At 46.0% G+C, this 27,675-nt stretch overlaps 1 protein-coding gene across 1 annotated transcript in view; it reads right to left on the reverse strand.

The window, feature by feature from the left end:
- Positions 1-27,675, reverse strand: part of cep164 (centrosomal protein 164) — a 39,026-nt gene that overhangs the window by 1,891 nt on the left and 9,460 nt on the right. Inside the window, exons 4-25 of the mRNA XM_080053905.1 lie at positions 27,358-27,601; positions 27,113-27,271; positions 26,887-27,009; positions 26,683-26,760; positions 26,435-26,539; positions 21,669-21,716; positions 21,441-21,571; positions 20,525-21,106; positions 20,148-20,279; positions 19,151-19,346; positions 18,421-18,495; positions 18,159-18,281; positions 17,831-17,974; positions 17,180-17,263; positions 17,031-17,099; positions 16,493-16,752; positions 15,540-15,725; positions 2,595-2,775; positions 2,352-2,462; positions 1,775-1,877; positions 1,285-1,668; positions 1,081-1,153 (exon numbers count right to left, since the gene is read on the reverse strand). Of these exons, the coding sequence (XP_079910031.1) occupies positions 1,081-1,153; positions 1,285-1,668; positions 1,775-1,877; positions 2,352-2,462; positions 2,595-2,775; positions 15,540-15,725; positions 16,493-16,752; positions 17,031-17,099; positions 17,180-17,263; positions 17,831-17,974; positions 18,159-18,281; positions 18,421-18,495; positions 19,151-19,346; positions 20,148-20,279; positions 20,525-21,106; positions 21,441-21,571; positions 21,669-21,716; positions 26,435-26,539; positions 26,683-26,760; positions 26,887-27,009; positions 27,113-27,271; positions 27,358-27,601 (3,591 nt within the window). The remainder of the gene's footprint in view (positions 1-1,080; positions 1,154-1,284; positions 1,669-1,774; positions 1,878-2,351; positions 2,463-2,594; positions 2,776-15,539; positions 15,726-16,492; positions 16,753-17,030; positions 17,100-17,179; positions 17,264-17,830; positions 17,975-18,158; positions 18,282-18,420; positions 18,496-19,150; positions 19,347-20,147; positions 20,280-20,524; positions 21,107-21,440; positions 21,572-21,668; positions 21,717-26,434; positions 26,540-26,682; positions 26,761-26,886; positions 27,010-27,112; positions 27,272-27,357; positions 27,602-27,675) is intronic.

A 27,675-nucleotide genomic window follows, 5' to 3' on the forward strand; every position in this document is an offset into this window, starting at 1 on the left:
TCTCTGGCAGACACCCACTAAAAAAATGTATAAGGCTGTTAGGTTTGTCCGTTCTGTGCTACTGTAGAAACAGACACATGGCTCCGCCGCTCCTATGTAGATAGAACACGCCATTCTTTTTTTTTTAAAGATATTATTTGGGCATTTTTATGCTTTATTGATAGTGCAGAGAGACAGAGGTGAAATGGGGCAGAGAGGGGAGTGACATGCAGAGAATGATCGCGGGCGGGAATCGAACCCGGGTCTGCTGCTGGGCCTGGCCCGGGGAGGGGGGGGGAGGGACGCCCTACCAACTGAGCTAAGGGCGCCCCGAACACGATCATTCTAAGGTAATAAAATACACATATTTTATTCTAAAGCTCATATACACTCATTTAAACCTACCTAGGAATATTAGATTCTAAGCGATGGCGCCACGAACGGCCGCAGTCTTTCAAGCTCCTCCAAGATATTGTTTTTTTATCTATATTTTATTGTTTTTTCTTAGTACTTTCGTCAGGCAGACGGTATCGGAGCATCAAAACCAGAACCACCAGGTTCAAGAACAGCTTTTTTCCGAGCAGCACAAGAATGTTGAACTCCGCAAGTCCCTTAACTGCTGTCTGAGACACTTATATATATGTGTATATGTATTCTTTACATACATGTTTACATGTTGTGTGTGTGTGTGTGTATGTGTATATATATATATATATATATGTATATGTATGTATATATATATGTGTGTATGTGTGTGTATATATGTGTATATATACTGTACATATATTCTAGGTTTATTTTATCTAAAATTTGGTTCTTATTGCACTATACGTTGATACTCTTTTACTCTATATACTCTATACTATTTTTACATTTTTTATTGTTGCATTATTGAGGAGAGCTTGGAACACAAAAATTTCATTGCCAGCTATGACTGCTTGCCTGTTATGTTGTGCATTTGACGAATAAACTAACTAACTAACTAACTAGATTCTATTTCTTCCAGGTCTGTTCTGAAAAACGCCAATACCTGAAACTGCCCCTTTAAGACAGCAGGGAAGTATGTCATCTATAATAACAGGTAATCACATCACAGCTTACCCAGCCGGAGTGTATGGTGGGTAAGTTGATGTTGACCTCATAGTGCTGGTGGCGGTTGGCTCCATAGCTCCTCCTGCACAGCACAGAACAGGAAATTAGTACAAACAACAATGATTACAACTAATAAAATATATATTTAGTTTATTTAATCCCCATAATTGATGTTTCTAAGTCTACAGTAAAATGATCCATCTGTTGGCATACTGGGGAATATCTGGCTCCATCGGCTGTTGATGAGGTCGTCGGAGGCCCTCAGCCCACTGCCGATGGGGGTACTGTAGTAAGGAGTGGCTGTGGAGGTGGCTTGGGGCGCCCAGCTCCAGGCTGGTTCTGAAAGCCCCAGCGGGGGAGGCGGGGCTAAGGAGCCCAGGCCCAGGTTGAGCATCTGGGGCATGGCTTGGGACGAGGAGGCAGCGGTGGTGGCGGGAGCCGGGCTGGAGTGAGGCACAGAGAAGGCTGTGTAGGGAGTGGCGCTCTGCCTCTGGGCCAGCGAACCCAACGCACCCAGCACAGTGTTGAGCTGGCCTGAGATCTGCTGCAAGGAATCTGCTAACTCCTGGACTTTGTCTGGGACAGTGTGATGACCTCCTAACGAGAGAGTGAGGGGGGAATGGCGAGAGGAACACAACCTTTACTAACAGGGATTATAGCAGCAATCGTGGTTTCTTTGGTTAAAACTGTGAATGTGTGTTACCTGTCCCGTACGGTGGGTCCGCTGTGCTGCTGAGGTCAGACTCGGTCACATCAAAGGTCACCTTCCTTTCTCCTGCCATGCGGGACAGATCCTGGAACAGCGGCTGAATGAAGCAAGAAACAAGACACAGTAGAGAGTCAATAGCTATGATTTGCCTGTATCTCCAGTATTACCTGTTGTATGATTTATTTTTTTAAACACTGGGAAAAGCAGATGAAAAATATCAGGAACACAAAAAAAATGTAGATGGCCATTCTGTATAGAAATTAGGTTTGAAGTCATGTAAGCTTATATACAAAATGTATCACTGCCATTGTGTTACACTCAAACATGCATTGTTTAATTTCATCCTAATGACCTTCAATGCAGTTTACTAGCAGCAAAAATATTCACGAGAATAGAAATAAAATAATCTCCCCACTTTGACTTTTCGAAGGTGTGACTAAAAGCGCTGTTTGACATTCGTTGAGTCCTTTGCACTGACAATATGGTAGCGCTTCACCAAAGAGACGTATCACTATAACTGAGTGTACTCTAAATGACTACAGATACAGGGCCTGACGTTATATGCTCTGACCTCTTCTGTGGCTATGGAGCTCTCCAGCTGCTGGAGCTGCTCCTCTTTCCTCCTCAGCAGAGTGTTTCCTCTCTGCACCGTCCGCTGCAGCTCCACCACGTTTCTGGCCTCCTGAACACAACCAGGAGGAAAAAAGCAACCGGCAATGCACAATTTGTCTTTCAAAAAATAATCAACTCTGGCATTCTCATTGCAGCAATTACTATTGATGTGTATCTGAGTGACAAGCCTCGTCCTCCCTACCTGCTGGAGGTTTCTGATCATCTCCTCAGTGCCCCCTCCCTCGTGGTGGGGGTCATGGGATGAGTTGACCTGGGCCGCCCGCAGAGCCGCCTGTCTCTCCATCAGCCGGCTGCTCTCCCTATCCAGGAACTGTTTGGTTTTCTGGATGGATGCACCATGCGAGGAGATGTATCGCCGGAAACTGGTCACATAAGAGGTGTGGGGGGGGGGGATAGGGGCTTGTTTTAGAGGTTTGCAATCCAGTAATTTTTTTTTGACCGCTATCAACTACCCCTTTGTCTCCACCAACACCAATGTCTCATTATTTTTCCCCTTTACCTTACATGGCATAGGCTCTATTCTTTACTTGCTGTGTTTTGGTATTCCACTATATAACAGTCCCTGGTCAGTGACTAAAGACCATGTTGCTTGTCATGACAGCCGTGGAGAGACTGATATTGGCACTAAGACATCGGGTAAGTACCTCTCACCTCGTTTGCCTATCGCCCCAAGTTTGGAGTAAAAGACGTCATAATCTACCTTCTTTAGTGAACCCATTACCACCTGAACACTATTTCCGTGCTGGGAGATGAGGTTCAAGTGGTGGAGGGCTACAAATACCAGAGAGTTCAACTGGGCCACCAACTTGACTGGAATTGTAACATGGAAGGGACAGAGCAGACTTCACTACACGAGGAAGCTTAAATAGATGATGCACACATGAAGAATGTATCAATCTGAAATGAAATAACTAAAAAACTAAAAGATAAAAAATATAATTTGTCACATCAGTTAAATCTTTAACATGACATGTGAGTTTGACATTTGAAGAAAAAAGACCAATAGTAAAAAGAAAGTGAAAATTGAAATGTTTTAATAAAAAATGTGTGTTTTTTGTTGCTTTTTGCAATATTGCTGAAGAGTTGAATTTATAGATGCAAGAGGATTATGGTTCTCAAAGGACCGTAATGAATAAGGAATCAATAGCACATTTTAAACCTGTTTGGAATGCTATTAGAGGGGCAGCCATGTTGTTTACATTTGAATAACAGGTTGTGCTCTTTTAAATGTAAAGATCAAAGGAAAAGGAACATGTGACTTTGAAGTTACATCAAAGGAATAATTATGATGTGCGTACTATGACATCATCAATGAATTCTATTTCTGCTGTTAAGCCAATCAGATGATTGCAAACCTTCCAACAAGTGACAGCACTGACAGAGAGCGAACATCTTACAAAGATAACAAAGGCAGACCACTAATACAGAAGACATCTGTTCAACAGAGAACACTTTCAACAGCAGCACTACTTTGACACATAAATAGCCAAAGAAAATGCAGCAAGTAAATGACTCCAGAGTTTACAATAGGACCTATAGACAACAGGGCACAGCTAGACCTCAGAACAACTTCAGGGAGTGTGATGAACTCCGTAGAGAAGTTAGGCAGCTTAAGGTTCAGCTGGATGAAACAATCCAAAAGTTGAATAGGCAGAAAGAACTTAAAGAGGTGTTCATCAAGAAGGAAAATGACACAAGAACAGAGCTAGAGAGGCTGCAGAAGTACAGCAATGCAGAAACTCTAAACACTGCAAAGATTGCCACTCAGGTGAGGGACACGACCAAGAGGAAGAAGAAGAAGCTCCTTCAAAATGAATACGAGGAGCTCAAAGTGGCACATATAATCAGCCAGGATAAATTCACAGCTGAGCTCCAGGGGGAGAGGGAGAAGAATAAGCTTCTCCAACAAGAACTGGATTACATCAGAGTTGCACACTATGAGATCAGCCTCATGTATGAAGCTGATGTCCTTGCTGTCAGGCAGCAAGCTCAAAACCTTCAGCGTGAACTTGAGAAAGAAATCAAGTCTCACGCAGACAAGGTTATCCAGGACTGTAACATAATCAAGAACCTGCAGGCTGAGCAGGAAGCCCTCTGCCAAACAATGGCGGAGGATATCAATGTCCTAAAACACAAAGCCCTTGAGAGGGAGAAGTGTTTTGAGAAAGAGCTAGAGGAGCAGAAAACTAAGCTCAACAGCCAGATATCTCTCAACTTTGAGCTTTTCAATGAGCTCAAGGCTAATAGAGAGGAGTCTCTCCCCTATGAACCAGCCGTTGAAGTCCTAAAAGAGGCTGAAGTCTCTAAGGAGAAACCAGAGAAGCTAGAATATTCTCTCTCTATTGGAGAAGAGGCAATGGTCAACAAGGAAGAACCATGCCAGCAACAAAAGTCCCTCCATAACCAACCAGCTCTGGAACCCCTGGAAGAACGTGAAGTTTATGAGGAGAAACCATGTTGGCAGGAAGAGTCACTTCCCCATGAGCCAGCCCTTGAACGTCTGGAGGAGACGGTAGTATCGGAGGAGAAGCCCTGCAAGCAGGATGAGTCCCTCCCTAATGGTCCAGCTATCGATCTGCTGGAAGAGGCTAAGGTCTCTGAGGAAGAGCCATGCCTAAAGGAAGTGCCCCTCCCAAACAAACCAGCTCTTGGACTTCAGGAGAAGGTTGAAGTAGATGAGGAGAAGCCCTGCAGTAAGGAAGAGCCCCTCCACAATGAACCAGTCCTGGAACGTCGGGAGGAGGCCGAACTATCGGAGAAGAAGCCCTGTAAGCAGGAAGAGTCCCTCCCTACTGGTCCAGCTATCGATCTGCTGCAAGAGGCAAAGGTCTCCGAGGAAGAGCCATGCCTAAAGGAAGAGCCCCTCCCGAACAAACAAGCTCTTGGACTTCAGGAGGAGGTGGAGAATCGATGCAGGCAGGAAGAGCACCTTGCCAACAAACCAGCCATTGAAGTCCTAAAAGAGGATGAAGACGAAAAAGCCCTGGATATTCTGGAAGTGGTCACAGTATCTGAGGTTGAGCCGTGCAGGCTGAAAGAGTCCTTAACCAAGGAACAGGCCCTAGAATGTCTGGAAGAGGCAAATGTACCTGAGGATGAGCCGTGCAGGCTGGAAGAGTCACTTCCCCATGAGCCAGCCCTTGAACGTCTGGAGGAGACGGTAGTATTGGAGGAGAAGCCCTGCAAGCAGGATGAGTCCCTCCCTGATGGTCCAGCTATCGATCTCCTGGAACAGGCTATGGTATCTGAGGAAGAGCCATGCCTAAAGAAAGGGTCCCTCCCTAACAAACCAGCTCTTGAACGTCCGAAGGAGGTTGAAGTAGATGAGGAGAAGCCCTGCAGTAAGGAAGAGCCCCTCTGCAATGAACCAGTCCTGGAATGTCTGGAGGAGGCCGAACTATCGGAGGAGAAGCCCTGTAAGCAGGAAGAGTCCCTCACTACTGGTCCAGCAATCAATCTCCTGGAAGAGGCAAAGGTCTCTGAGGAACAGCCAAGCCTAAAGGAAGGGCCCCTCCCAAACAAACCAGCCGTTGAACTTCAGGAGGAGGTGGAGAATCGATGCAGGCAGGAAGAGCACCTTGCCAACGAACCAGCCATTGAAGTCCTAGAAGAGGATGAAGACAAACAAGCCCTGGATATTCTGGAAGTGGCTGAAGTATCTGAGGACGAACCGTGCAGGCTGAAAGAGTCCTTACACAAAGAACAGGCCCTAGAATGTCTGGAAGAGGCTAATGTATCTGAGGATGAGCCGTGCAGGCTGGAAGAGTCACTTCCCCATGAGCCAGCCCTTGAACGTCTGGAGGAGACGGTAGTATCGGAGGAGAAGCCCTGCAAGCAGGATGAGTCCCTCCCTAATGGTCCAGCTATCGATCTCCTGGAAGAGGCTATGGTATCTGAGGAAGAGCCATGCCTAAAGAAAGGGTCCCTCCCAAACAAACCAGCTCATGAACTTCAGGAAGAGGTTGAAGTAGATGAGGAGAAGCCCTGCAGTAAGGAAGAGCCCCTCCACAATGAACCAGTCCTGGAACGTCTGGAGGAGGCCGAACTATCGGAGGAGAAGCTCTGCAAGCAGGAAGAGTCCCTCACTACTGGTCCAGCAATCAATCTCCTGGAAGAGGCAAAGGTCTCTGAGGAACAGCCATGCCTAAAGGAAGGGCCCCTCCCAAACAAACCAGCCGTTAAACTTCAGGATGAGGTGGAAAAACGATGCAGGCAGGAAGAGCACCTTGCCAACGAACCAGCCATTGAAGTCCTAGAAGAGGATGAAGACAAACAAGCCCTGGATATTCTGGAAGTGGCCACAGTATCTGAGGATGAGCCGTGCAGGCTGAAAGAGTCCTTAAACAAGGAACAGGCCCTAGAATGTCTGAAAGAGGCTAATGTATCTGAGGAGAAGCCGTGTAGGCTGAAAGAGTCCCTCCCTAAAGATCAGGACCTGGATACTGTGGAAGAGGCCGAAGTTAGTGAGGAGAAGCCGTGCAGGCTGGAAGAGGCCCACCACAAAAAAGAAGCCCTCAATAGTCTGGAAGAAGACGAAGAAGCTAAAGAGACGCAACATGAACTCCTCCTGTTGGAAAAGCTTCTCTTTAGCCTCCCAAATAAACCATCTGTGGAACATCTTGAGTCTGCAGTCCCTGTGGAGAATCTCCCAGAGACATCAAAGAAAGCCTCGTTCTGGAAAAGAACACGCCACTTTCTGGGGTTGCGGAAACCACAGAAGTGGAAGTAGAAAGTTTCTACATCTAACACAGGCACTTGAGCTGACTTTCCCTCCATCAGCTAATACAAGTCAACAGACCCTTTCCACAGCAGACAGTTTGACTTGCCATAGCACGACAAGACAATATTGTTGTTATGGCTAAAACCATCTGCCAATGGACTGGAGGGATTTAACATAAAAAAATAAAAACATATTAAAATAAAATTCCTTAAATATACCTGTATTTTGTAAAAGTTGTAATTTCATGTCGTATGATTATCCATAGTTAGCTCGCGATTAATTGCATATTTTTCTGTTCTAAATGTTACCTTATTGGGATACATTAAAAGTTTTTATTACTCTTATCAGGCAGTGGACAAATGTGCTTGCTTTACAAACTTAAGGACACAAGATATGTATGAACAGACAACGGAAAGAATATATTGGAGCCGAGACCTCTATGATTGTTACTTAGAGGACTGTTAAATACTAAAGACCAAAACTCCATAACAATGATGAATCCTGTCCAGAATATTCTCCAGAATAACCTTAAAGGTACTGAATGCTCAAAATATATTCTGAAAGCATTTGCCTTTGGCGAGGGGGGAAGGCTCTCTGCATCAGCTGTATGGTTGGTCAGCCAGTGTTATTTGAGAGAGATATTTGCATGGCTTAATCTGTGAAGTATAGAGGCTACAACTGAGAGGATCATACAGGTAGCCCCTCACGGCATTGTGTGGGCAGCGGTGACGCCTGCCCAACCGCTTGCAGAGGGATGTATCCTGGTTGAAACGCAACAGTAAATGCAAATAACTTTGGTGTTGTAGTGAGAACAATCTGGCAGGGCTCTGAGGCTGAACTTTCCATTCTTAAGAACCTTTACTTTATCCATTTATTTTCACAGAGGCTTAGCGACACACAACGTTACTGCTCCAGCACTTCCTGATTTACCAAATTACGGGGCGAGCAGAGGATCATAATTACAGAACACATGCTTTAATCTCCCGTTAAAAAAAATGAAGGGCGTTAAAAGACTTTGGGACAGCACTGTACGTGATATGCCAATATTAAAATAAATTATTTAGAAATCACAAAGTTCTGCAAACAAAATGACTGTAGTTACAAATATTTCTCTCCCGACTCCCAGATTTACAAAGCTTGTGTTGTGCGAGGCTACATTACGAGTCAGCAACTGCGGGAAATTATGGTGTTTTTTAGTTCCGTGGGTATTTATTCTGTGATCAGTGCAGGCAGGGTTCAACACAACTTATTTTTCCTACTGGCCCGCCGGGCCAGTGGATCCGAGTTTTACTGGCCCCTTGTACTGTATATTTTCACTGGCCCTGCACACACTTTTTTTTTCTTCATAATTTAGTGTCAATAATTATAATACCTGTATTAGAAAAATAACCATCTAAAGGGAATATCTATACTGTAACAGTATAGATATTCCCTTTAGATTTGGGTATTTTTCTTTTAGTTAATTATATGAAATGTTGAGATTGCTCATACACATAATATAAAACCAGGCAAACATATTGAATTTGAAGCCTACGACTGAAAGTATGTGGAAGGGGTGGGCCAGTATTTTAAAGTCCAGTAGTTTGATGATTGTTTTTATTCTTGAATTTGGGCAGTTTAATGAATAGTTCACCTGCAGAAATCATGATCAAACATAGGGAAAAATAAGAGATGAAGGTCTGATCAGTCTTTGTGGTGTGGTAGGCTGTTTTTATTACTTTTTCTGTATGCATTAGGGATGTGAATGTGTCGACCGAATGACCGGTTTTCCACGTGTGCTCAAGATGACTTTAAAAATAGAATAGAAATCCGAAAATTAGGGAGTTATGCCGTTTTTTAATGGGAGATTTCACTGTGTATGCGATTTCACGTCTGGTTGTGAGCGCGCTGCAGGAGCGTCACTTCAGCATGAAGTGTCAGCTTCACATTAGGAGTCTGGTGTGGGACCATTTTTTCAAACTATTGATAAAAAACAATGCAGTGCAAAATATGCAGCATAAGTTAAACGCTCGTCTAAGACTATGACGTTAAATCACATTAGAAACAGATAATGCCTTCGTCCGAGCATAGCAGCGTTTCACCGTGAGATCTCGCCAGTGAGTGAGCGAGTGAGCCGCCGCGCAGAAGAACTGTGGTTTGTGGCTAAAATAATAACCGGGGATATTCCCCCCGTTAGCGATTTCAATGGGAAAGACTTCCGCGATCTGATTGTATGTCTCGAGCCTGAAAACACAGAGCCATGTCGGCAGACACACTGCCCGACTAAAGGAACTGTCCAGTGAGCAGAGTCCCTCCGTTAGTTTCTGTCTACACCCGACACAATCACCGGAGACGCATTCACAGCGGTTAAAAAAAGCCTCTCATTTGTATTACCATTACGGCTTTGATGCAAATACTGTAACATTACGGCGGCAGCTAAAGGAAAAGCACAGTTATCACTTCATTTTCTGCACCTCAACCTCTGCTGTGGGAAGAAAGAAAGGGGGCAAAGTAAGTCGATTGATTTGTCGACTCGCAGGTGGACGGTAGGCAGCTCTGCCAACGGAGCGAGAGTGCGCCCGCTTGTTTCTCCGCCTGTCAAAACGCCCACGCATCGTTTGTCCACTGGCCTTTCATTAAAAAATATATTTTATATTATCTTTATTATATTGATAAACACTGCTTTCATTCCGACTCTCAACGCGCATTTCAATGATCCATGATGTAGTCTACAAAAAGATACTGAACTGTGATTGGCCGTTACTGGCCCGGGCGGGAAAGTGACTGGCCAATCAACTTGCCCTGCATATGATTTTACTGGCCCCGGGCCAGCGGGCCATTGGTTATGTCGAACCCTGCAGTGCAACGCCATTTCATGTTTACATACTACCAATAGAATTCCAGGGGAAGGACTGCTGTCCTTGTTATTGTACCTCTCACCTAACAGTTTGCCTATCGCCCCAAGGTTGGAGTAGAAGACGTCATAATCTACCTTCTTTAGTGAACCCATTCCCAAATTAACACTATTTCTGTGCTGGGAGATGAGGTTCAAGTGGTGGAGGGCTACAAATACCAGAGATTTAAACTGGGCCACCAACTTGACTGGAAATGTAACATGGAAGGGACAGAGCAGACTTCACTACACAAGAAGCTTAAATAGATGATGCACACATGAAGAATTTATCAATCTGAAATGAAATAACTAAAAAACTAAAAGATAAAAAATATAATGTGTCACATCAGTTAAATCTTTAACATGACATGTGAGTTTGACATTTGAAGAAAAAAGACCAATAGTAAAAAGAAAGTGAAAATTGAAATGTTTTAATAAAAAATGTGTTTTTTGTTGCTTTTTGCAATATTGCTGAAGAGTTGAATTTATAGATGCAAGAGGATTATGGTTCTCAAAGGACCGTAATGAATAAGGAATCAATAGCACATTTTAAACCTGTTTGGAATGCTATTAGTGGGGCAGCCATGTTGTTTACATTTGAATAACAGGTTGTGCTCTTTTAAATGTAAAGATCAAAGGGAAAGGAACATGTGTCTTTGAAGTTACATCAAAGGAATAATTCCATGACATGCGTACTATGACATCATCAATGAATTCTATTTGTGCTGTTAAGCCAGTCAGATGATTGCAAACCTTCCAACAAGTGACAGCACTGACAGAGAGCGAACATCTTACAAAGATAACAAAGGCAGACCACTGATACAGAAGACATCTGTTCAACAGAGAACACTTTCAACAGCAGCACTACTTTGACACATAAATAGCCAAAGAAAATGCAGCAAGTAAATGACTCCAGAGTTTACAATAGGACCTATAGACAACAGGGCACAGCTAGACCTCAGAACAACTTGAGGGAGTGTGATGAACTCCGTAGAGAAGTAAGGCAGCTTAAGGTTCAGCTGGATGAAACAATCCAAAAGTTGAATAGGCAGAAAGAACTTAAAGAGGTGTTCATCAGGAAGGAAAAGGACACAAGAACAGAGCTAGAGAGGCTGCAGAAGTACAGCAATGCAGACACTCTAAACACTGCAAAGATTGCCACTCAGGTGAGGGACATGACCAAGAGGAAGAAGAAGAAGCTCCTTCAAAATGAATACGAGGAGCTCAAAGTGGCACATATAATCAGCCAGGATAAATTCACAGCTGAGCTCCAGGGGGAGAGGGAGAAGAACAAGCTTCTCCAAGAAGAACTGGATTACATCAGAGTTGCACACTATGAGATCAGCCTCATGTATGAAGCTGATGTCCTTGCTGTCAGGCAGCAAGCTCAAAACCTTCAGCGTGAACTTGAGAAAGAAATCAAGTCTCACGCAGACAAGGTTATCCAGGACTGTAACATAATCAAGAACCTGCAGGCTGAGCAGGAAGCCCTCTGCCAAACAATGGCGGAGGATATCAATGTCCTAAAACACAAAGCCCTTGAGAGGGAGAAGTGTTTTGAAAAAGAGCTGGATGAGCAGAAAACTAAGCTCAACAGCCAGATATCTCTCAACTTTGAGCTTTCCAATGAGCTCAAGGCTAATAGAGAGGAGTCTCTCCCCTATGAACCAGCCGTTGAAGTCCTAAAAGAGGCTGAAGTCTCTAAGGAGAAACCAGAGAAGCTAGAATATTCTCTCTCTATTGGAGAAGAGGCAATGGTCAACAAGGAAGAACCATGCCAGCAACAAGAGTCCCTCCATAACCAACCAGCTCTGGAACCCCTGGAAGAACATGAAGTTTATGAGGAGAAACCATGTTGGCAGGAAGAGTCACTTCCCCATGAGCCAGCCCTTGAACGTCTGGAGGAGACGGTAGTATCGGAGGAGAAGCCCTGCAAGCAGGATGAGTCCCTCCCTAATGGTCCAGCTATCGATCTCCTGGAAGAGGCTAAGGTCTCTGAGGAAGAGCCATGCCTAAAGGAAGTGCCCCTCCCAAACAAACCAGCTCTTGGACTTCAGGAGAAGGTTGAAGTAGATGAGGAGAAGCCCTGCAGTAAGGAAGAGCCCCTCCACAATGAACCAGTCCTGGAACGTCGGGAGGAGGCCGAACTATCGGAGAAGAAGCCCTGCAAGCAGGAAGAGTCCCTCCCTACTGGTCCAGCTATCGATCTGCTGCAAGAGGCTAAGGTCTCCGAGGAAGAGCCATGCCTAAAGGAAGAGCCCCTCCCGAACAAACCAGCTCTTGGACTTCAGGAGGAGGTGGAGAATCGATGCAGGCAGGAAGAGCACCTTGCCAACAAACCAGCCATTGAAGTCCTAAAAGAGGATGAAGACGAAAAAGCCCTGGATATTCTGGAAGTGGCCACAGTATCTGAGGATGAGCTGTGCAGGCTGAAAGAGTCCTTAACCAAGGAACAGGCCCTAGAATGTCTGGAAGAGGCAAATGTATCTGAGGATGGGCCGTGCAGGCTGGAAGAGTCACTTCCCCATGAGCCAGCCCTTGAACGTCTGGAGGAGACGGTAGTATTGGAGGAGAAGCCCTGCAAGCAGGATGAGTCCCTCCCTAATGGTCCAGCTATCGATCTCCTGGAAGAGGCTATGGTATCTGAGGAAGAGCCATGCCTAAAGAAAGGGTCCCTCCCTAGCAAACCAGCTCTTGAACGTCCGAAGGAGGTTGAAGTAGATGAGGAGAAGCCCTGCAGTAAGGAAGAGCCCCTCTGCAATGAACCAGTCCTGGAATGTCTGGAGGAGGCCGAACTATTGGAGGAGAAGCCCTGTAAGCAGGAAGAGTCCCTCACTACTGGTTCAGCAATCAATCTCCTGGAAGATGCAAAGGTCTCTGAGGAACAGCCATGTCTAAAGGAAGGGCCCCTCCCAAACAAACCAGCCGTTGAACTTCAGGAGGAGGTGGAGAATCGATGCAGGCAGGAAGAGCACCTTGCCAACGAACCAGCCATTGAAGTCCTAGAAGAGGATGAAGACAAACAAGCCCTGGATATTCTGGAAGTGGCCACAGTATCTGAGGATGAGCCGTGCAGGCTGAAAGAGTCCTTAAACAAGGAACAGGCCCTAGAATGTCTGAAAGAGGCTAATGTATCTGAGGAGAAGCCGTGTAGGCTGAAAGAGTCCCTCCCTAAAGATCAGGACCTGGATACTGTGGAAGAGGCCGAAGTTAGTGAGGAGAAGCCGTGCAGGCTGGAAGAGGCCCACCACAAAAAAGAAGCCCTCAATAGTCTGGAAGAAGACGAAGAAGCTAAAGAGACGCAACAGGAACTCCTCCTGTTGGAAAAGCTTCTCTTTATCCTCCCAAATAAACCACCTGTGGAACATCTTGAGTCTGCAGTCCCTGGGGAGAATCTCCCAGAGACATCAAAGAAAGCCTCGTTCTGGAAAAGAACACGCCACTTTCTGGGGTTGCGGAAACCACAGAAGTGGAAGTAGAAAGTTTCTACATCTAACACAGGCACTTGAGCTGACTTTCCCTCCATCAGCTAATACAAGTCAACAGACCCTTTCCACAGCAGACAGTTTGACTTGCCATAGCACGACAAGACAATATTGTTGTTATGGCTAAAACCATCTGCCAATGGACTGGAGGGATTTAACATAAAAAAATAAAAAACAATTCAAATAAAATTCCTTAAATATACCGGTATTTTGTAAAAGTTGTAATTTCATGTCGTATGATTATCCATAGTTAGCTCGCGATTAATTGCATATTTTTCTGTTCTAAATATTACCTTATTGGGATACATTAAAAGTTTTTATTACTCTTATCAGGCAGTGGACAAATGTGCTTGCTTTACAAACTTAAGGACACAAGATATGTATGAACAGACAACGGAAAGAATATATTGGAGCTGAGACCTCTATGATTGTTACTTAGAGGACTGTTAAATACTAAAGACCAAAACTCCATAACAATGATGAATCCTGTCCAGAATATTCTCCAGAATAACCTTAAAGGTACTGAATGCTCCAAATATATTCTGAAAGCATTTGCCTTTGGCGAGGGGGGAAGGCTCTCTGCATCAGCTGTATGCTTGGTCAGCCAGTGTTATTTGAGAGAGATATTTGCATGGCTTAATCTGTGAAGTATAGAGGCTACAACTGAGAGAATCATACAGGTAGCCCCTCACGGCATGGTGTGGGCAGCGGTGACGCCTGCCCAACCGGATTTAGAAATCACAAAGTTCTGCAAATAAAATGACTGTAGTTCCAAATGTTTCTCTCCCGACTCCCAGATTTACTAAGCTTGCGCTGTGCGAGGCTACATTACGACAGTTGGCAACTGTGTGAGGTTATGGTGTTTTTGAGTTTTGTAGGTATTTATTCGGTGATCAGTGCATAGCCATTTCAGGTTTACATGCTAACAAGAACAGAATTCCAGGGGAAGGACTGCTGTACTTGTTATTGTGGCACGAAAATCACATAAAAGAAGATGCATTCTTTAATGGCGCATTAGCTACCAATAGTATATTTAAATCAGCATTCAGTAAAAATTAGGGCTGTCAAAATTATCGCGTTAACGCGGGGTGATTAATTTCTTGAATTAACGCGTTCATTTTTTTATCGCAATTAACGCAATGATCCGCCCCGTGCATCCCACCGGCTCTGTACTACAGTCACTCTAAGTTGTGGCTGACCCAGGATCAGTAGCTGCGCGCAGCCAAACATAACAGCACGCTAGCCCATGCCGTGTTTTAAACTGCTAACGGTCACGTCTGTGTCGGGGGCATAGATAGTATATAAAATCAACTGCCGCGGGTGACAGTTGATGTCGAAGCAACAGGAGGAGAAACATTGTCCGCTCTGTTCAGAGCCCGAGAGGACACAAACGTCTGCAGTTTTCAGAGGTGTGTGTGAGTAGACATCAACATAACGTCAGCTTCCTGGTACAAATGAACAGTCCCTACGACGTGGTCACGCTTACACACACACACACACACACACACACACACACACACACACCGCAGACTGTAATCAAGTTGTATTCAAGAATGCACAACCTATAGATTCACAAAGTAAATGCCATTATATAGCCTATATTTGCCCAAAGACATAGTAAAGAGACAGACCAATTGAATTATGGTGTGGTAGGTATATATTTTAGTTTGATTTAAATGTATTTTCAGTATTAAAACTATCGTTTGGATTTATAATTGTAGGCCTACATATCTACCTTCTGTCCTTTATCTTTCCGTTCATACAACAATATACAGAGAAAATTAGAATTTTTCGGGCATATTTCGAATGGTAAAATTAATCGTGATTAATCCACAGAATCCTGTGATTAATCTGATTAAAAATTGTAATCGTTTGACAGCCCTAGTAAAAATATTAGGACCAATAAGGATTGCCAACTTTGCAATGCTTAAGAGTTCTAAAAAAAACGAATTACACATCTTCCTCTGTTAGTATCAAATAGCCAAAAGGTTGGCTGTGATAGTAAAACCACACATTTTGCTCTGGTTCTATATGACTGTCTGTCCTTACTCGTCCACGCTGCTGTGGCTGTCAGGTACGGGGGATAGCGGTGACTCGTCCAGGTCTTCCACATGTAGCGGTGAGTCTCTCCTGACACTGGAGGGCGCCGTCACCTCGGCTTTCTCTGTCTTCTTTCTGTCCTGCTTAGGTTCCGCTCTAGGGGAGGCACTCGCTCCTTCACCTTGTTCCAGCTCACTGATTAGACAAAATAAGACAATAATCCTTTTTAAAACCTAGCAACAGGAACACTAGAAATCAATGCATCAGCCTCCGTTAAAGGTGCAGTCAGCGATTCAGGAGAGCAAGTTTTAATACACAGCCTAGGTTTTGTAAATGGGCATTTTGCTAGCTACGATGGGCCCCTTTGTTTGCGTACCCTTTGTTTACATACCACTTTACAGAGCCTAGGCCGCGTACTAAAATACTTTTCTTCAGCGTACAAACAGTACCGAGAGGTATATCAAAATCAGTGTATTTCTCCTCACGATACGCTACCTGTCTGTACTATGTGTGCGCTGGAAAAAAAAACAAGTGTTAATACACAGCCTAGGCTCTCTAAAAATGGCCATGTAAACAAAGGGGCTAAGACAGACCCACCGTAGCTGGCAACATGCCCGTTTACAGAGCACAGACTGTGTATTATTTATAACACTGGATATTTTATCAGAGCACACGCAGTTTGTACAGGTGAGGTAGAGAATCATGTGGACATATTCACTGATTGTGACAAATAGTGATCTTGTCAACAAGCATGCTCCAGACCAGAATCGCTAACTCAACCTTTAAATATGTTCCATTGGCTTACTCACTGAACTAAAGCAAAGGCAATGTGTGTGTGTGTGTGTGTGTGTGTGTGTGTGTGTGTGTGTGTGTGTGTGTGTGTGTGTGTGTGTGTGTGTGTGTGTGTGTGTGTGTGTGTGTGTGTGTGTGTGTGGAAAGATGTCCTGTTATGTAACCTTTACCTGACTCTGCGGCTGAGACGGTCACACCTGTCCTGCAGCATAGCCACCTTGGTCTCTAGTCTCTCCTTGTCCTCCCTGGCCCTCCTGCTCTCCTCCCTGGCTGTGTCTCTCTCCTCCCTCACCCTGCCCTCCTCCTCCCTGGCCTGACTCCTCTCCTCCCTCCCTCTCTGGAGCAGCTCTCTGGCGTGACGTATCTCCTCTCTCAGCCTCTCCAGCTCCTCCTTCAGCTGGTCTCTCTCCTGGATCAGCCGGGGGAAAGCCTGGACACACACACAGACACACACACACACACACACTTATACACTGTATGTGGGGAAATGGGTGGTTGTCGACAGATGGACAGGTGGATGAAGACAGGCTTCTTATTAAAAAAATAAAATTAAAAAAATGGGTGGTGTTAGCAAGTTTTGTATACATAGGTATATGTGTGTAAATATTGTTTATAATATATATATGTAAATTGTACATTGCAATTGTATGCCATTTGGAAAGTGGGGTCATTCTCTTTTATTCATAGAAAATGAGTGGGATGTCCCACCTCTAGTTGTCTGTCCACTTCGTCCTCTTCCTCCCCAAGCTTCTTCCTCCTCCTCTTCAAATCTAGAGCCTAGAAAGAGACAACAACCATCAGTTCACGTGATTCAGGTTCCTGTTTATAGTTATAGTAATAGAAGAAACGATGTGGACCTTGGTCTGCAGCATGGCCTCCTGGCTCTTCAGCTCTTTGGCTCTCAGCTCCATCTGATCAGCCAGATCCCGCAGTTCTGACTCCTAAAAGAAGAAATAAAAGGGATGCTTTTTATTCGTATAATGGAGACATGTTTAATAATATAATTTATTTAAAGGGCAGACACACATTGACAACAGGAGGAAGGGAAGACCTGTGAGCCTTTGGTTTCAGACTTTGAAGGGCAATGTATTGACACACGTTAGGGTTGGGCCAGTGTAAAACAATTTCAAACCAGTTTGACATTTAGACTAAACCGAACTGGTATACCAATCTTTACCACTAGGTGTCACTGTCGCACTTGACTCATGTGCAGCCACATTGGCATGATATTTTCGCAGATGGGAATGCAAAATTAAATGTATTCCAAAAAACCTTTCGACATCACTTATTTCATGCAGTGTTTACTTGGGCCTTATATTTGTTTTTCGGCTACGTTGTTATGCTCATGCGCAGGACTGGACCGCCGAAACCAGAAACTGACCCAAGTGCAAATGCAGCGTGTCTGTCTGTCTGTCTGTCTGTCTGTCTGTCTGTCTGTCTGTCTGTCTGTCTGTCTGTCTGTCTGTCTGTCTGTCTGTCTGTCTGTCTGTCTGTCTATCTGGCCTCACCTTGCGCGAGTGTGTCAGTTGTGTCTTCTGTAGCTGTGTGTCGAGTTGCAGGCGGAGTTTCTCCAGTTGGACGGCGTGCGTGGCCTGGAGACGCTCTCTGTCTTCCTGCAGAGTGGACAGCAAGCGCTCGCTCTGAACAGTCTCCTGCAGCACGCACGCACACGCACGCACACACACACACACACACACACACACACACACACACACACACAAACAGAATGTTATAATGGCCTCAAAACACACCCATGCTTTTGCTTAACAACTATTGTGAAAAAAAACATGAAAATGCACAGGCTTAATGAGACACATAGAATCCCTGTAGTCTGACCTCATCCAGGTATTTCTCTCTGATGCTGTTCATCTCTCTGCGGTGGTCCTCCTTCAGCTGCTCCAGCTTCCTCTCGTGATCACGCTGCACTTCCTCCCTCACCTCCTGCAGAACCTCACCCAGCTGAAAGGGAACGTGGATTTACAGCAACGGAAAAGGGCACATTCCGGTGAAAAATGTCATTTAAGACATAACCAACACAGTACTGATGATGCTGATGTCATTCTGTACACAATCCGTGTGTGGGTGTGTGACCTCTGACCTCTCGGTGGTACTCTGCCAGTTGCAGTTCGGGCCGTGGACTCATGAGCTCCCTCCTACGCTCCGTGATTCTGACCTTTATACAGACAAAACAAACAGTCCAATGCCACCGTGTACCAGCAAAACAAGCTGTTTGTTCTCGTGCTGTTTCCCAGTTTGTGTCTGGTGTTTACACAAACATAAACTCCATGAACACTATGTGCGGTCAGATTGCTGGACAGTTTTAAACCTTGACAGTCTCTGAATGTTTTAAAGTTCACAGAAAAAAACATTAAAAGCATTATCACAACCAAGAATTCACGCTTTAGACTAGAGTTTTAATGGTCAGGGTGTGTTTTAGCAACAGAATATGTAGCTGACCTTTGCCCTACATATGAAAAATGGTAGCCAGGTTAGTACCTGCTAACATATAGCATGTCGAGAAGCTCTATGCATGCTGCCATTTTCTTTCTGCATTCCTTAAACAGTGAAACTATTGGAATTTTGCCATTTATTAAACTTAAATGACATTGATTTCTTCCAAGTCCGCAGGTGTTTATCGAGCTACTTGCTAGTATTGCTGTTCTGCAATATCTGTGTTCAATTTATTGTGGAATGAAATATCCTAAATCAGAAAAAAAAGCAGTCTTGAGGAGTTCACGGCATGTGCAAATTGGCAATTTTAAATGGAAAAATTTGACCGACTAAATGATGCTGAAATGAGCTTGGCACATATGCAGACTAGCAGTCACCTCCTGTTTGAGAGAGTTGAGCTTCTCCTCCCTGTCTGCCCGGAGTCTCCTCTTCTCTGTCTCCAGCTCTGCCTCTGACTCCGCCTTCAGACGCTCTATGTCCCGCCTCCTCTGGGCCTCCAGCCTATCACGCTCCGCCGCTCGCTCTTCCTCCAGAGTGATGCGCAGGCCCTTCAGCGTCACTTCACTCTCCTCCCTGAGCACAGGACACAGGCATCACTTCAATTTCATTTAACCTTTATTAATACTCCAGAGATCAATTGAGGGGGTGACACTCATTTGCAATGATGTCGAGTCAAACAAATGCAAAGCGAAAACAATAGTACATACACAATATACACAATGCAAATACATCAAATACACAACAAGCTGATAAAGAGACAAAACAATTGAAACCTTAAGACAGTGATTAGAATGGCTGCAATTAAAATGAAATGGGCGAAAGTACAATATAGCCCAATTAAAGCTGGGGTGGAGGATTTGGGGAGGAAATGGCAGTTGGGATAGAGATTCGAATCCAAATACCTCAACCGCTCCACTTGTTCTCTTTGGTCCCTCCCCTATGGTCCCTCCCTGACACACTCTACACCAACAACGTCGTGCCAAAGTGAATGGACAGTCCCAACAGCCAATAAGAAGAGAGAATCGGAGCCTCGCTCTGATTGGTCAAAGTGTCAGCTCATGTTAACTTTGACCAATCAGAAATCATATACCCCAGCTTTAAAGCAGTTACAGGTAGAGTTTCGGCAGATTTAAGCTAATTTAAAGATAAAAAATGTGTGTTAGTAAGGTCATTACAACTCATCAACTGTGGGGGTCTTATTTTATAAAACAGGGGTTTTCCAAGTGTATCAGAAGTAACAAGTGAAAATCAAACGTATGTCGTCCGCCTATCTTGTGCTCAGATGTTGTGTCCAAGATATTATTATCTGGAATATGTGCAATGCAGATGTAGGCTGGCGTTGAGAGCCACTGCTTAACTGTATGTGTATCTGACCTGAGTTTGAGCTGCTGCCTTTCCCTCTCCCTGTGTGTAGACTCTCTGAGCTCCTCCAGGGTCCCCTCAGACTCCTCATTCAGCCTGGCCTCCTCCTCCCTCCGGTTGGACAGGAGACGCTGCCGCAGAGCCCTGCACACACGCATTTAGGAGTTCAGAAATTGGTCTTTTCTGTAATGGACTGCTGCAATGCAAAACAAATTTCCAACTTGCTCTGACAATAGAGTAATATCGTATCATATCGTATTGTATCGAATCGTATGTTTCTGGTAAAAATTGAATACCGATACATCATATTAAAAAGTAGTATTAGAGTGCACTAGACTGTGACTTGACAGGGGGCTGTAATGTAATAAGTCAGTAGGACATGTTTGTACCTCAGTCTTTCCTTGCTGTCCTCTTTAAGCTTCCTCTCTTCTTCCTCCTCCTCTCTCCTCAGCTCATCACGCAGGAGACGCATTCTCTTCTCCCTCTCCTTCGTCACACGCTCTCTCTCCTCCTCTACCTTTCCGTCAGTCTTCCTTCTCTCCCTCTCTCTCTCCTCCTCCTCTCTCTCCCGCTCTCTCTCCTCCTCCTCTTTCTCCCTCTCTCTCTCCTCCTCCTCCTCTTTCTCCCTCTCTTTCTCCTCCTCTCTCTCCTTCTCTTTCTTATCCCTGTCTCTCTGGATTCTCGGGCTCTGCTTCTCTTCCATTGGGCTCTCTTGCTTTCGCGAGGCTGGTCTGGTGTCTTCCAGTTGGGTGTTGGGAGTGCGGACCAGCCGACCTCTGGAGGTGTCGGGCCTCTGCAGCCCCGGTGACGGACAGGGGGCTTGGGATTTTAGACGGAGCCCTGCGCCTGCCTCAGAGTGGGACAGAGAGCCTGAGAGGGAGGCCGAGGGGCTGGACTGGTGGAGGACCAGTCGCTCAACTTTCTGGAGGGTTGGAGCTGGAGGGTTGTTTTTGCCAGCAGCCGGCAAAGGCCTGGGGAGATAGAGAGGTATTATATACTACTACAAGGGGTAAACAATGCTGAAAAAATGCAGAGAGACAGAGGTGAAATGGGGCAGAGAGGGGAGTGACATGCAGAGAACGACCGCGGGTGGAAATCGAACTCGGGTCTGCTGCTGGGCCCGGCCCGGGAGGGGGACGCCTTACCAACTGAGCTAAAGGCGCCCCCAAAAGTATTCTTAATGAATCTTAGGACTTCCAATTCCTTTTGAGACATTTTGAGACCTAATGAAAAACACATTCACCTGGTCTGAGCAGTTTGAAATGGTTCATGTTTTCCAGTAACAATATCACAACAACAACAAACCTCTTGGCAGCCTCTGCCTTCTTTGTCGTTGCCCCCTCCTCACTCTCTTCTCTGGTTTCCTCTTTGTCATCTTTCTCCATTGAGCTGACACTGCCGGACAGGTCGTGGATGTCCAGAACTTTCTCTGACAGCTGTAGGACAGAGCCATAACAGAACAGGTTGACAAAGAACTGGGGAATGAAGGAGTGAAAGGCGGTGTACAGGCGTCACACTGCGTGATAACAGTACCTTGATGGAGGACGACGCGTCTTCAACGTTCTTAATGGCATCGGACTCCTGTAAGAACACACCAGTGAGAGCACTCAGTGACTGACCATGGGCCAAAACAGCTGTGAATGAGCTTTCACGTGCAAACATTTGCGCAAACTAAATTGCACAAGCAACACTGAACATCAAAGCGCGCTGTCGTTTCCAAAAAGACACACAAAACACACACAACATGAGGCAAAAAGCAAAGTGAACATGCAAACAAAGGCCAAGGTCGGCGAGCTGGCAAGCGCACTGTAACCTAAGTAAAGTCAAGCCATCTGTAATGGAAGCAAGTAGACTCTGGAAATATGGGGCAGGGTGGGGGGAGGGATCATCCACCTAGGTCTAAATGGCCAGAGCTGCCAACAGGAGAAGGGATCAGAACTATCCAGTCCAGTCCTCAGGGGCTCCGATGGATTGTACCAGTAGTGACATCCAGCCTCGGGAGTCACAGAGGATGAGATAGCCCCTAAGGCAGTGGAGTTGGATTCTGGGAGCTACATGCAGTGGTCAGGAAGGTTGTGTGTAGTGAATGTGGTGCTGGTGGTGGGTTAGCCTCTTGAGCCTCACATTCGCTTCTCCACCGCCAATCAGTCTGGACTTGCTCCAATCTCTGTGGGGAGGAACCAGGCCCTGTCTGTCATTGGAAGACAGCCCCTGATTGGTGCATGTAGTCATCAACCTAGCCTCGAGTCAGACTGGGCCCTCCCCACTTTCTGTCCGTTCCTGGAAAACAACCCCTGATTGGTTCTTGTAGCCGTCAGCGTGGATTCGATGAATAATCTGGTGACATATGGCTGGTCTCACACGGCTATATTGACGACTATATGAACCAATCGGAAGCTGCTTTCCACTTTAGGGGACAATCGTTGAGGTTTAGAACTCGGCCCCGGATTGGCCCAGTCATTTCTTGACCGGACACTCCCTACCCCACAGAGACTGGGGGGGAGTCAAGACTGATCGGACGAGAGAGAGACGAATGCCAAGCTCACGAGATCAGGCTGGTCTCACCAGGCTAGTGGGAGGTGTGAGCAAACACAGAGGCAAACACCGAAGCCCTACCTCTGCCGGAAGGGGGCATTGTTTTGTCAGGCTCTTCGTCGACTTTCCCTGAGGAGCGAGGCGCGTTTTGAGTTCGCTCAGCAGCATCGTAGCCTTCTCCTCTTTGCTTAGCTGTGCTGGTCCGACCTGAGCCGTTCCAGTCTCAAAGCCCTCCACCTCTTCCTCCTCCTCCTCTTCCTCATCCTCAATGTACTCACTCCCAGATGCATTGTGGGGCTTTGGGACGTCTGACTTCTCATCTACCCGGGTTCCCTCCCCCTCTGTTTCTCCTCCTTCGCTCAGTGAACATCTCTCTACCACTTCCTCTTCTTCCCCATGGCTCTCTGTGGGTACCCTCTGGCTTAGGGAGCATCTCTCCAGAGCCTCGTCGCTCTCCTCCTCCTCCATCTCCTCCTCCGCCCCCTTCTCTTGCTCTCTTTGGCTTTCTACCCCTTCCTCCTCCTCCTCCTCATCTTCCTCATTCCTGCTTTGGACACATCTCTCCACAACTCCATCGCTCTCACCCTCCTCCTCCACCTCCCCCTCTTTCCCCTTCTCTTGCTCTCCTTGGCTTTCTACCCCTACCTCGTCTTCCCCTCTATCATCCTGCCCTCCTTCGTTATCTATGCTTCTCTCTCCATCTTTGACACGTTTGTCCTCCTCCCCCTCTTCCTCATTCTCGCTTTGGACACATCTCTCCACAACTCCATCGCTCTCACCCTCCTCCACCTCTTTCCCCTTCTCTTGCTCTCTCTGGCTTTCTACCCCTTCTTCCTCCTCCTCCTCCTCCTCCTTCACACTCTCATCCTGCCCTCCTTCATTATTTACCCTTCTCTCTCCCTCTTTCTCACTCTTGTCTTCCTCCCCCTCTTCCTCATTCACGCTTTGGACACATCTCTCCACAACTCCATCGCTCTCTCCCTCCTCCTCCTCTTCTTGTTCCTCCTCCTCTCTCTTCTCCTCGGTCACACTCTGGGCGGCCTTGTAGCTTCCTGCTTTCTTTTCTCTACTGCCTTTGCTTTGGTCACTGTGGCCACTCTCTCCTTCCTGCTCACTGCCGGCACTTCCCTCTCCCTCGTTGCTGCCGCTGTGCCTGGCCTTTTCCCAAACTCCGCCAGCCCCCTCGTCTCTGTCCTCGTCTTCCCCTTCCCAGCATTCCTCCTCTACCTCGTACTCGCTCTCTCCCTGCTCCTCCTTTTCCTTGCTGTGTGCAGCAGACCATTGACTTCCTCCCTGCTCTTCCTCCTCCAGCTTATCCACCTCTTCTTTGCCATCTCTTTTACTTGTTACCTCGTCCTTTTCCAGTTCGTTTCCCACCTTTACCTGCTCCTCTGTGTCCTCCTTCTCGTCTTCCTCTGGACTATCCAGTTCATTCCCTAAATCTACTTTCTCTTCAATGTCTTCCTTCTCTGCTTCCTCTTCCAGTTCATTCTCTACCTCTACATTCTCCTCCTCCACCTCATCCTTTCCTGCTTCCTCTCCATCTTTTAAACCATTTCCTTCCTCTACTCTGGCCTTGGTCTCTTCCTGCTCTGCTTTCTCTTCCTCTTCCAGTCCATTTCCTACTTCTCCCGTTCCCCCCTTCTCCTCTCCCTTCCCTCTCTCAACATATTTTTCTTCCAACTCATTCCCTCCCTCCTCCATGTCCTCCTCCACCACCTCCTCTAACTCCTCTGCTACCTCCTGATCAGCAGTGTGTTCAGGTTCAGGGCTAATAGGTCCTGCCTCCTCTTCCTCACTGACACGGTGTGTACTGCCAGCCAGTGGGGCCAAGCGGAGGTGGCGGCCCCTCAATGAGTCCTTGTATTGGTGAGAGGGGCAAGTGGAGGAACGGTCCATCCGTCCGTCCCAAACAGAGGCAACAGAGGAAGGCGTGCAGAGAGACACATGGGAGATAAAAAGAAAATGGAAGGAGGGCAGGTGAGGGACGGAGGTAGACAAGAGGATTGTTGGGGGTGGGGGGGTCTTGATACGAACCGCATGCGAAACGAACGGACAGATTGTGCAATTTTGCAGGGACAAAGTTAGTCGTGTTAAGACAACTGACGCATGCGATGTGAATTCAGAACATGCATGTAATGCGTAGAAAGATATACTGTACAAATGCCTCACACTCAGACACAGTCACACACAGACAAACAAACAAACAAACAAACAGGGGCAGGTCCATTTGGTAAATGTAACTCGCTAGCTTCAGTGTCTCTCCAAAAAACAGTTTTTTCTGGGAAGAAATAACTGAATCTATACACATTAACTCTAAACCATTTGCACTAATAGTCTTGTACGGTACACCGGTTCTGATAAAGTACCGTGGTACTAAGGTATTTAGCTACCATACTGCATTTGAAGAAAATAAAAGTTCCGTTTTTTAAATATTATCCATAATGTAACATAACCTTGTCTTATCACGGGCTATATCAAATCAGTCTCATCAAAATGTGTTTTGTGTTTTAGTATCTCAAACATATTAGGGCTTTTGCTAGTATGACAAATATTTTTTTTCTTTTTTTTCCTCATTGTTCTAGAAGTTTCTGCTTCAAAATAAAGAACAATAATGACATTTGACGGTGTTTCCCCGTTTCTTTGGAAAAGTATCGAAATTCATATTGGTACCAGTATCAAAACAAACATTTTTAGTATCGTGACAAGACTAGTTTGCACATTGTGTCATTTCAAGGCAAAATTTAAAGAATGCATTACGAAATGTCTTTACTGGGTAGAGTAAAGAATGTGAAAGATTCATAAATTAGGACAGACAAGTTCTCCAAATCTAATGGCAGCGATTTGGAGTTGAATTGGTCTGTCCCCGATAGGAATTAGCACATACGTCAGAGGGGAAATAATCGAAGTATTGTTTGGACGGCGATGACGCATGCTCCTGATAGATTACTGTCAGACAGCAAAGCAGTAGCAGTGACAGTAGGAAGAGAGCAGGACAAAGAGGAAGACACAGGAGCAGCCAGGGCTGTAGGACAGATCCCAGCAGCACAGCAGCTATGTGAACACACCACAGCCCGGGTCATGGGGCAAAGGTGACAGGTTCAAAGAGGTCACACACAATAAAAGAGAAGGAACAACACACCGTTTAGAATCACAGTTGCACCAGACAACCTAAAAACATGAGTCCACCATGGTAGTTACACACTGACAATGTGTAGAAATAGGGCATCAATACTGATGCCACATTATTAAGCTACTAACTAAGAGGAACTTTTAAAGTCTCATTGTTCCTCTGATGATCATGAATGACATGTAACATCAAACGAGAACATGAGTGCAAGGAATACTGTTTTTCTATACTTTTTCGTAATGCCTTTGTCATTGGTACGCACACCCAGGAACAACAGCTGTCGTAGTAGGAACACTACTGCTTTTGTCCAAAGGGGGTGTAAGAATTGACACAACTGAAAGTTCCTCGGAGCAACTTTCTGAAAAAAATTCTGAAAAAAATATTCAAAGACGTCAACGGTTGCATCTAGGTTTTAGAAAATCTGTAGTGAACACTTGTCCAATTGCTGTGAAAAAAATGCAGCGGGCCTTCAAAGAATATGGCACACACAGCTGTCCATACAGGACACAGAAATGACAGCAAGAAAGGACAGACGAAACAAACGCGAGAAATGGGCATTATAAAATGTTTGTGTATGTGTGTGTGCGTGTGTGTGCGCGCGTGTGTGTGTGTGTGTGTGTCTGTCTGTCTGTACCTGCTGGGATGGTGGTTCAGGGCTGTGGTCTCCAGATAAGGCCAAGTCCTGCAGCTCTGGCTCTGTCCTCTCCTCAGCTGGAGCTCCACCACTAGCGTCACTGTCCTAGATATATATATTCATATGTTCATACCTTAAAAGCCTTCTGGAAATAATATGGAAAAAAAAATCTACCAAAGGGAATTTATGGGCCTGGAAAATGTCCAAATGTTCTCTCATGGTAAAGAAAGGTTGTTGAGCCTGTCTACCTCATACTGTAGGCCTCCTCCGAGAGCATCCAGGTCCAGATGAAGGTTCTTCAATAACCGGTCTGAACCACGAGGACTCTGCCGAAATAGCAACAATGGTTTTGATAGGGTCCTGAAGAAGTACACATTTAAGAGCCATAGCCAGCCTAAAACCAACTGCTTCTATCACCTGGCATGTGTCATGAGTGTCCTTGTGTGCTGTACCTGGTTTATGGAGATGTTCCCATCTTCATCATCTTCATCATCTGTAAAGCCAGGCAGAGCGAGGGAAACCCTCTCATCCTGCCTGCTGCCCAGAACACTGGACGCTCCACCGCTCCGAGGGCCCTGAAAATGTAACACAGCGCTTACTGGTGTGGGGTTGGGGAGAGGCTATGAGAATTCAAAAAAGGCATATGACGTGGTTATTCATGTCACACTAGGCTCTTACACCAAGGGGTTTCTTTAGGGGCTCCAGTCCCCCAGAGCTGCCCAGGGAGCGTCGGAGAGCAGGGGCAGGACCAGGGAGTGGACCGGGAGCATCCAGACCTCTGAGAGGAGCCAGGCTGCCCAGCGGGCCCGGGAGGGGCGCCAAGACAGAACTCAGGGGCTGGAGGAAAAGAGACACAAACAGGGAAGTAAGCACCCAGAAAATATAATTAAAACAGTGGGAAAATATTTTTAAAAAACACTCACTCCAGGAGTCTTTAGCAGCTCATTTTTCTTCTTCTTCTCTTTCTTCTCCTTCTTTCCCTCCTTTTTCTTCTTCTTGTCTTTGTCCTTCTTGGCGCCCGGGCCTCCTGCGCCTGCGGTGGGGTAGATCTGGGCGCGCTCTCGCTCCTCGGCCACCAGGCGGCGGTAGTGCTCGTCACAGGGGTGGTCCCAGGTGGACTGGCCCGAGGAGAAGTTGAAGTAGTAGATGTCCCCCGTCACGTCCTGGCTGTGAGGGAGGAGGAGGAGGGGGCAGAGGGCCGGGGTCACTTTAGCATCTCCACACAGGGAAGGGACAGAGGT

This window comes from Ammodytes marinus, assembly GCF_949987685.1.
Source record: "Ammodytes marinus genome assembly, chromosome: 3".
NCBI lineage: Eukaryota > Metazoa > Chordata > Actinopteri > Uranoscopiformes > Ammodytidae > Ammodytes > Ammodytes marinus.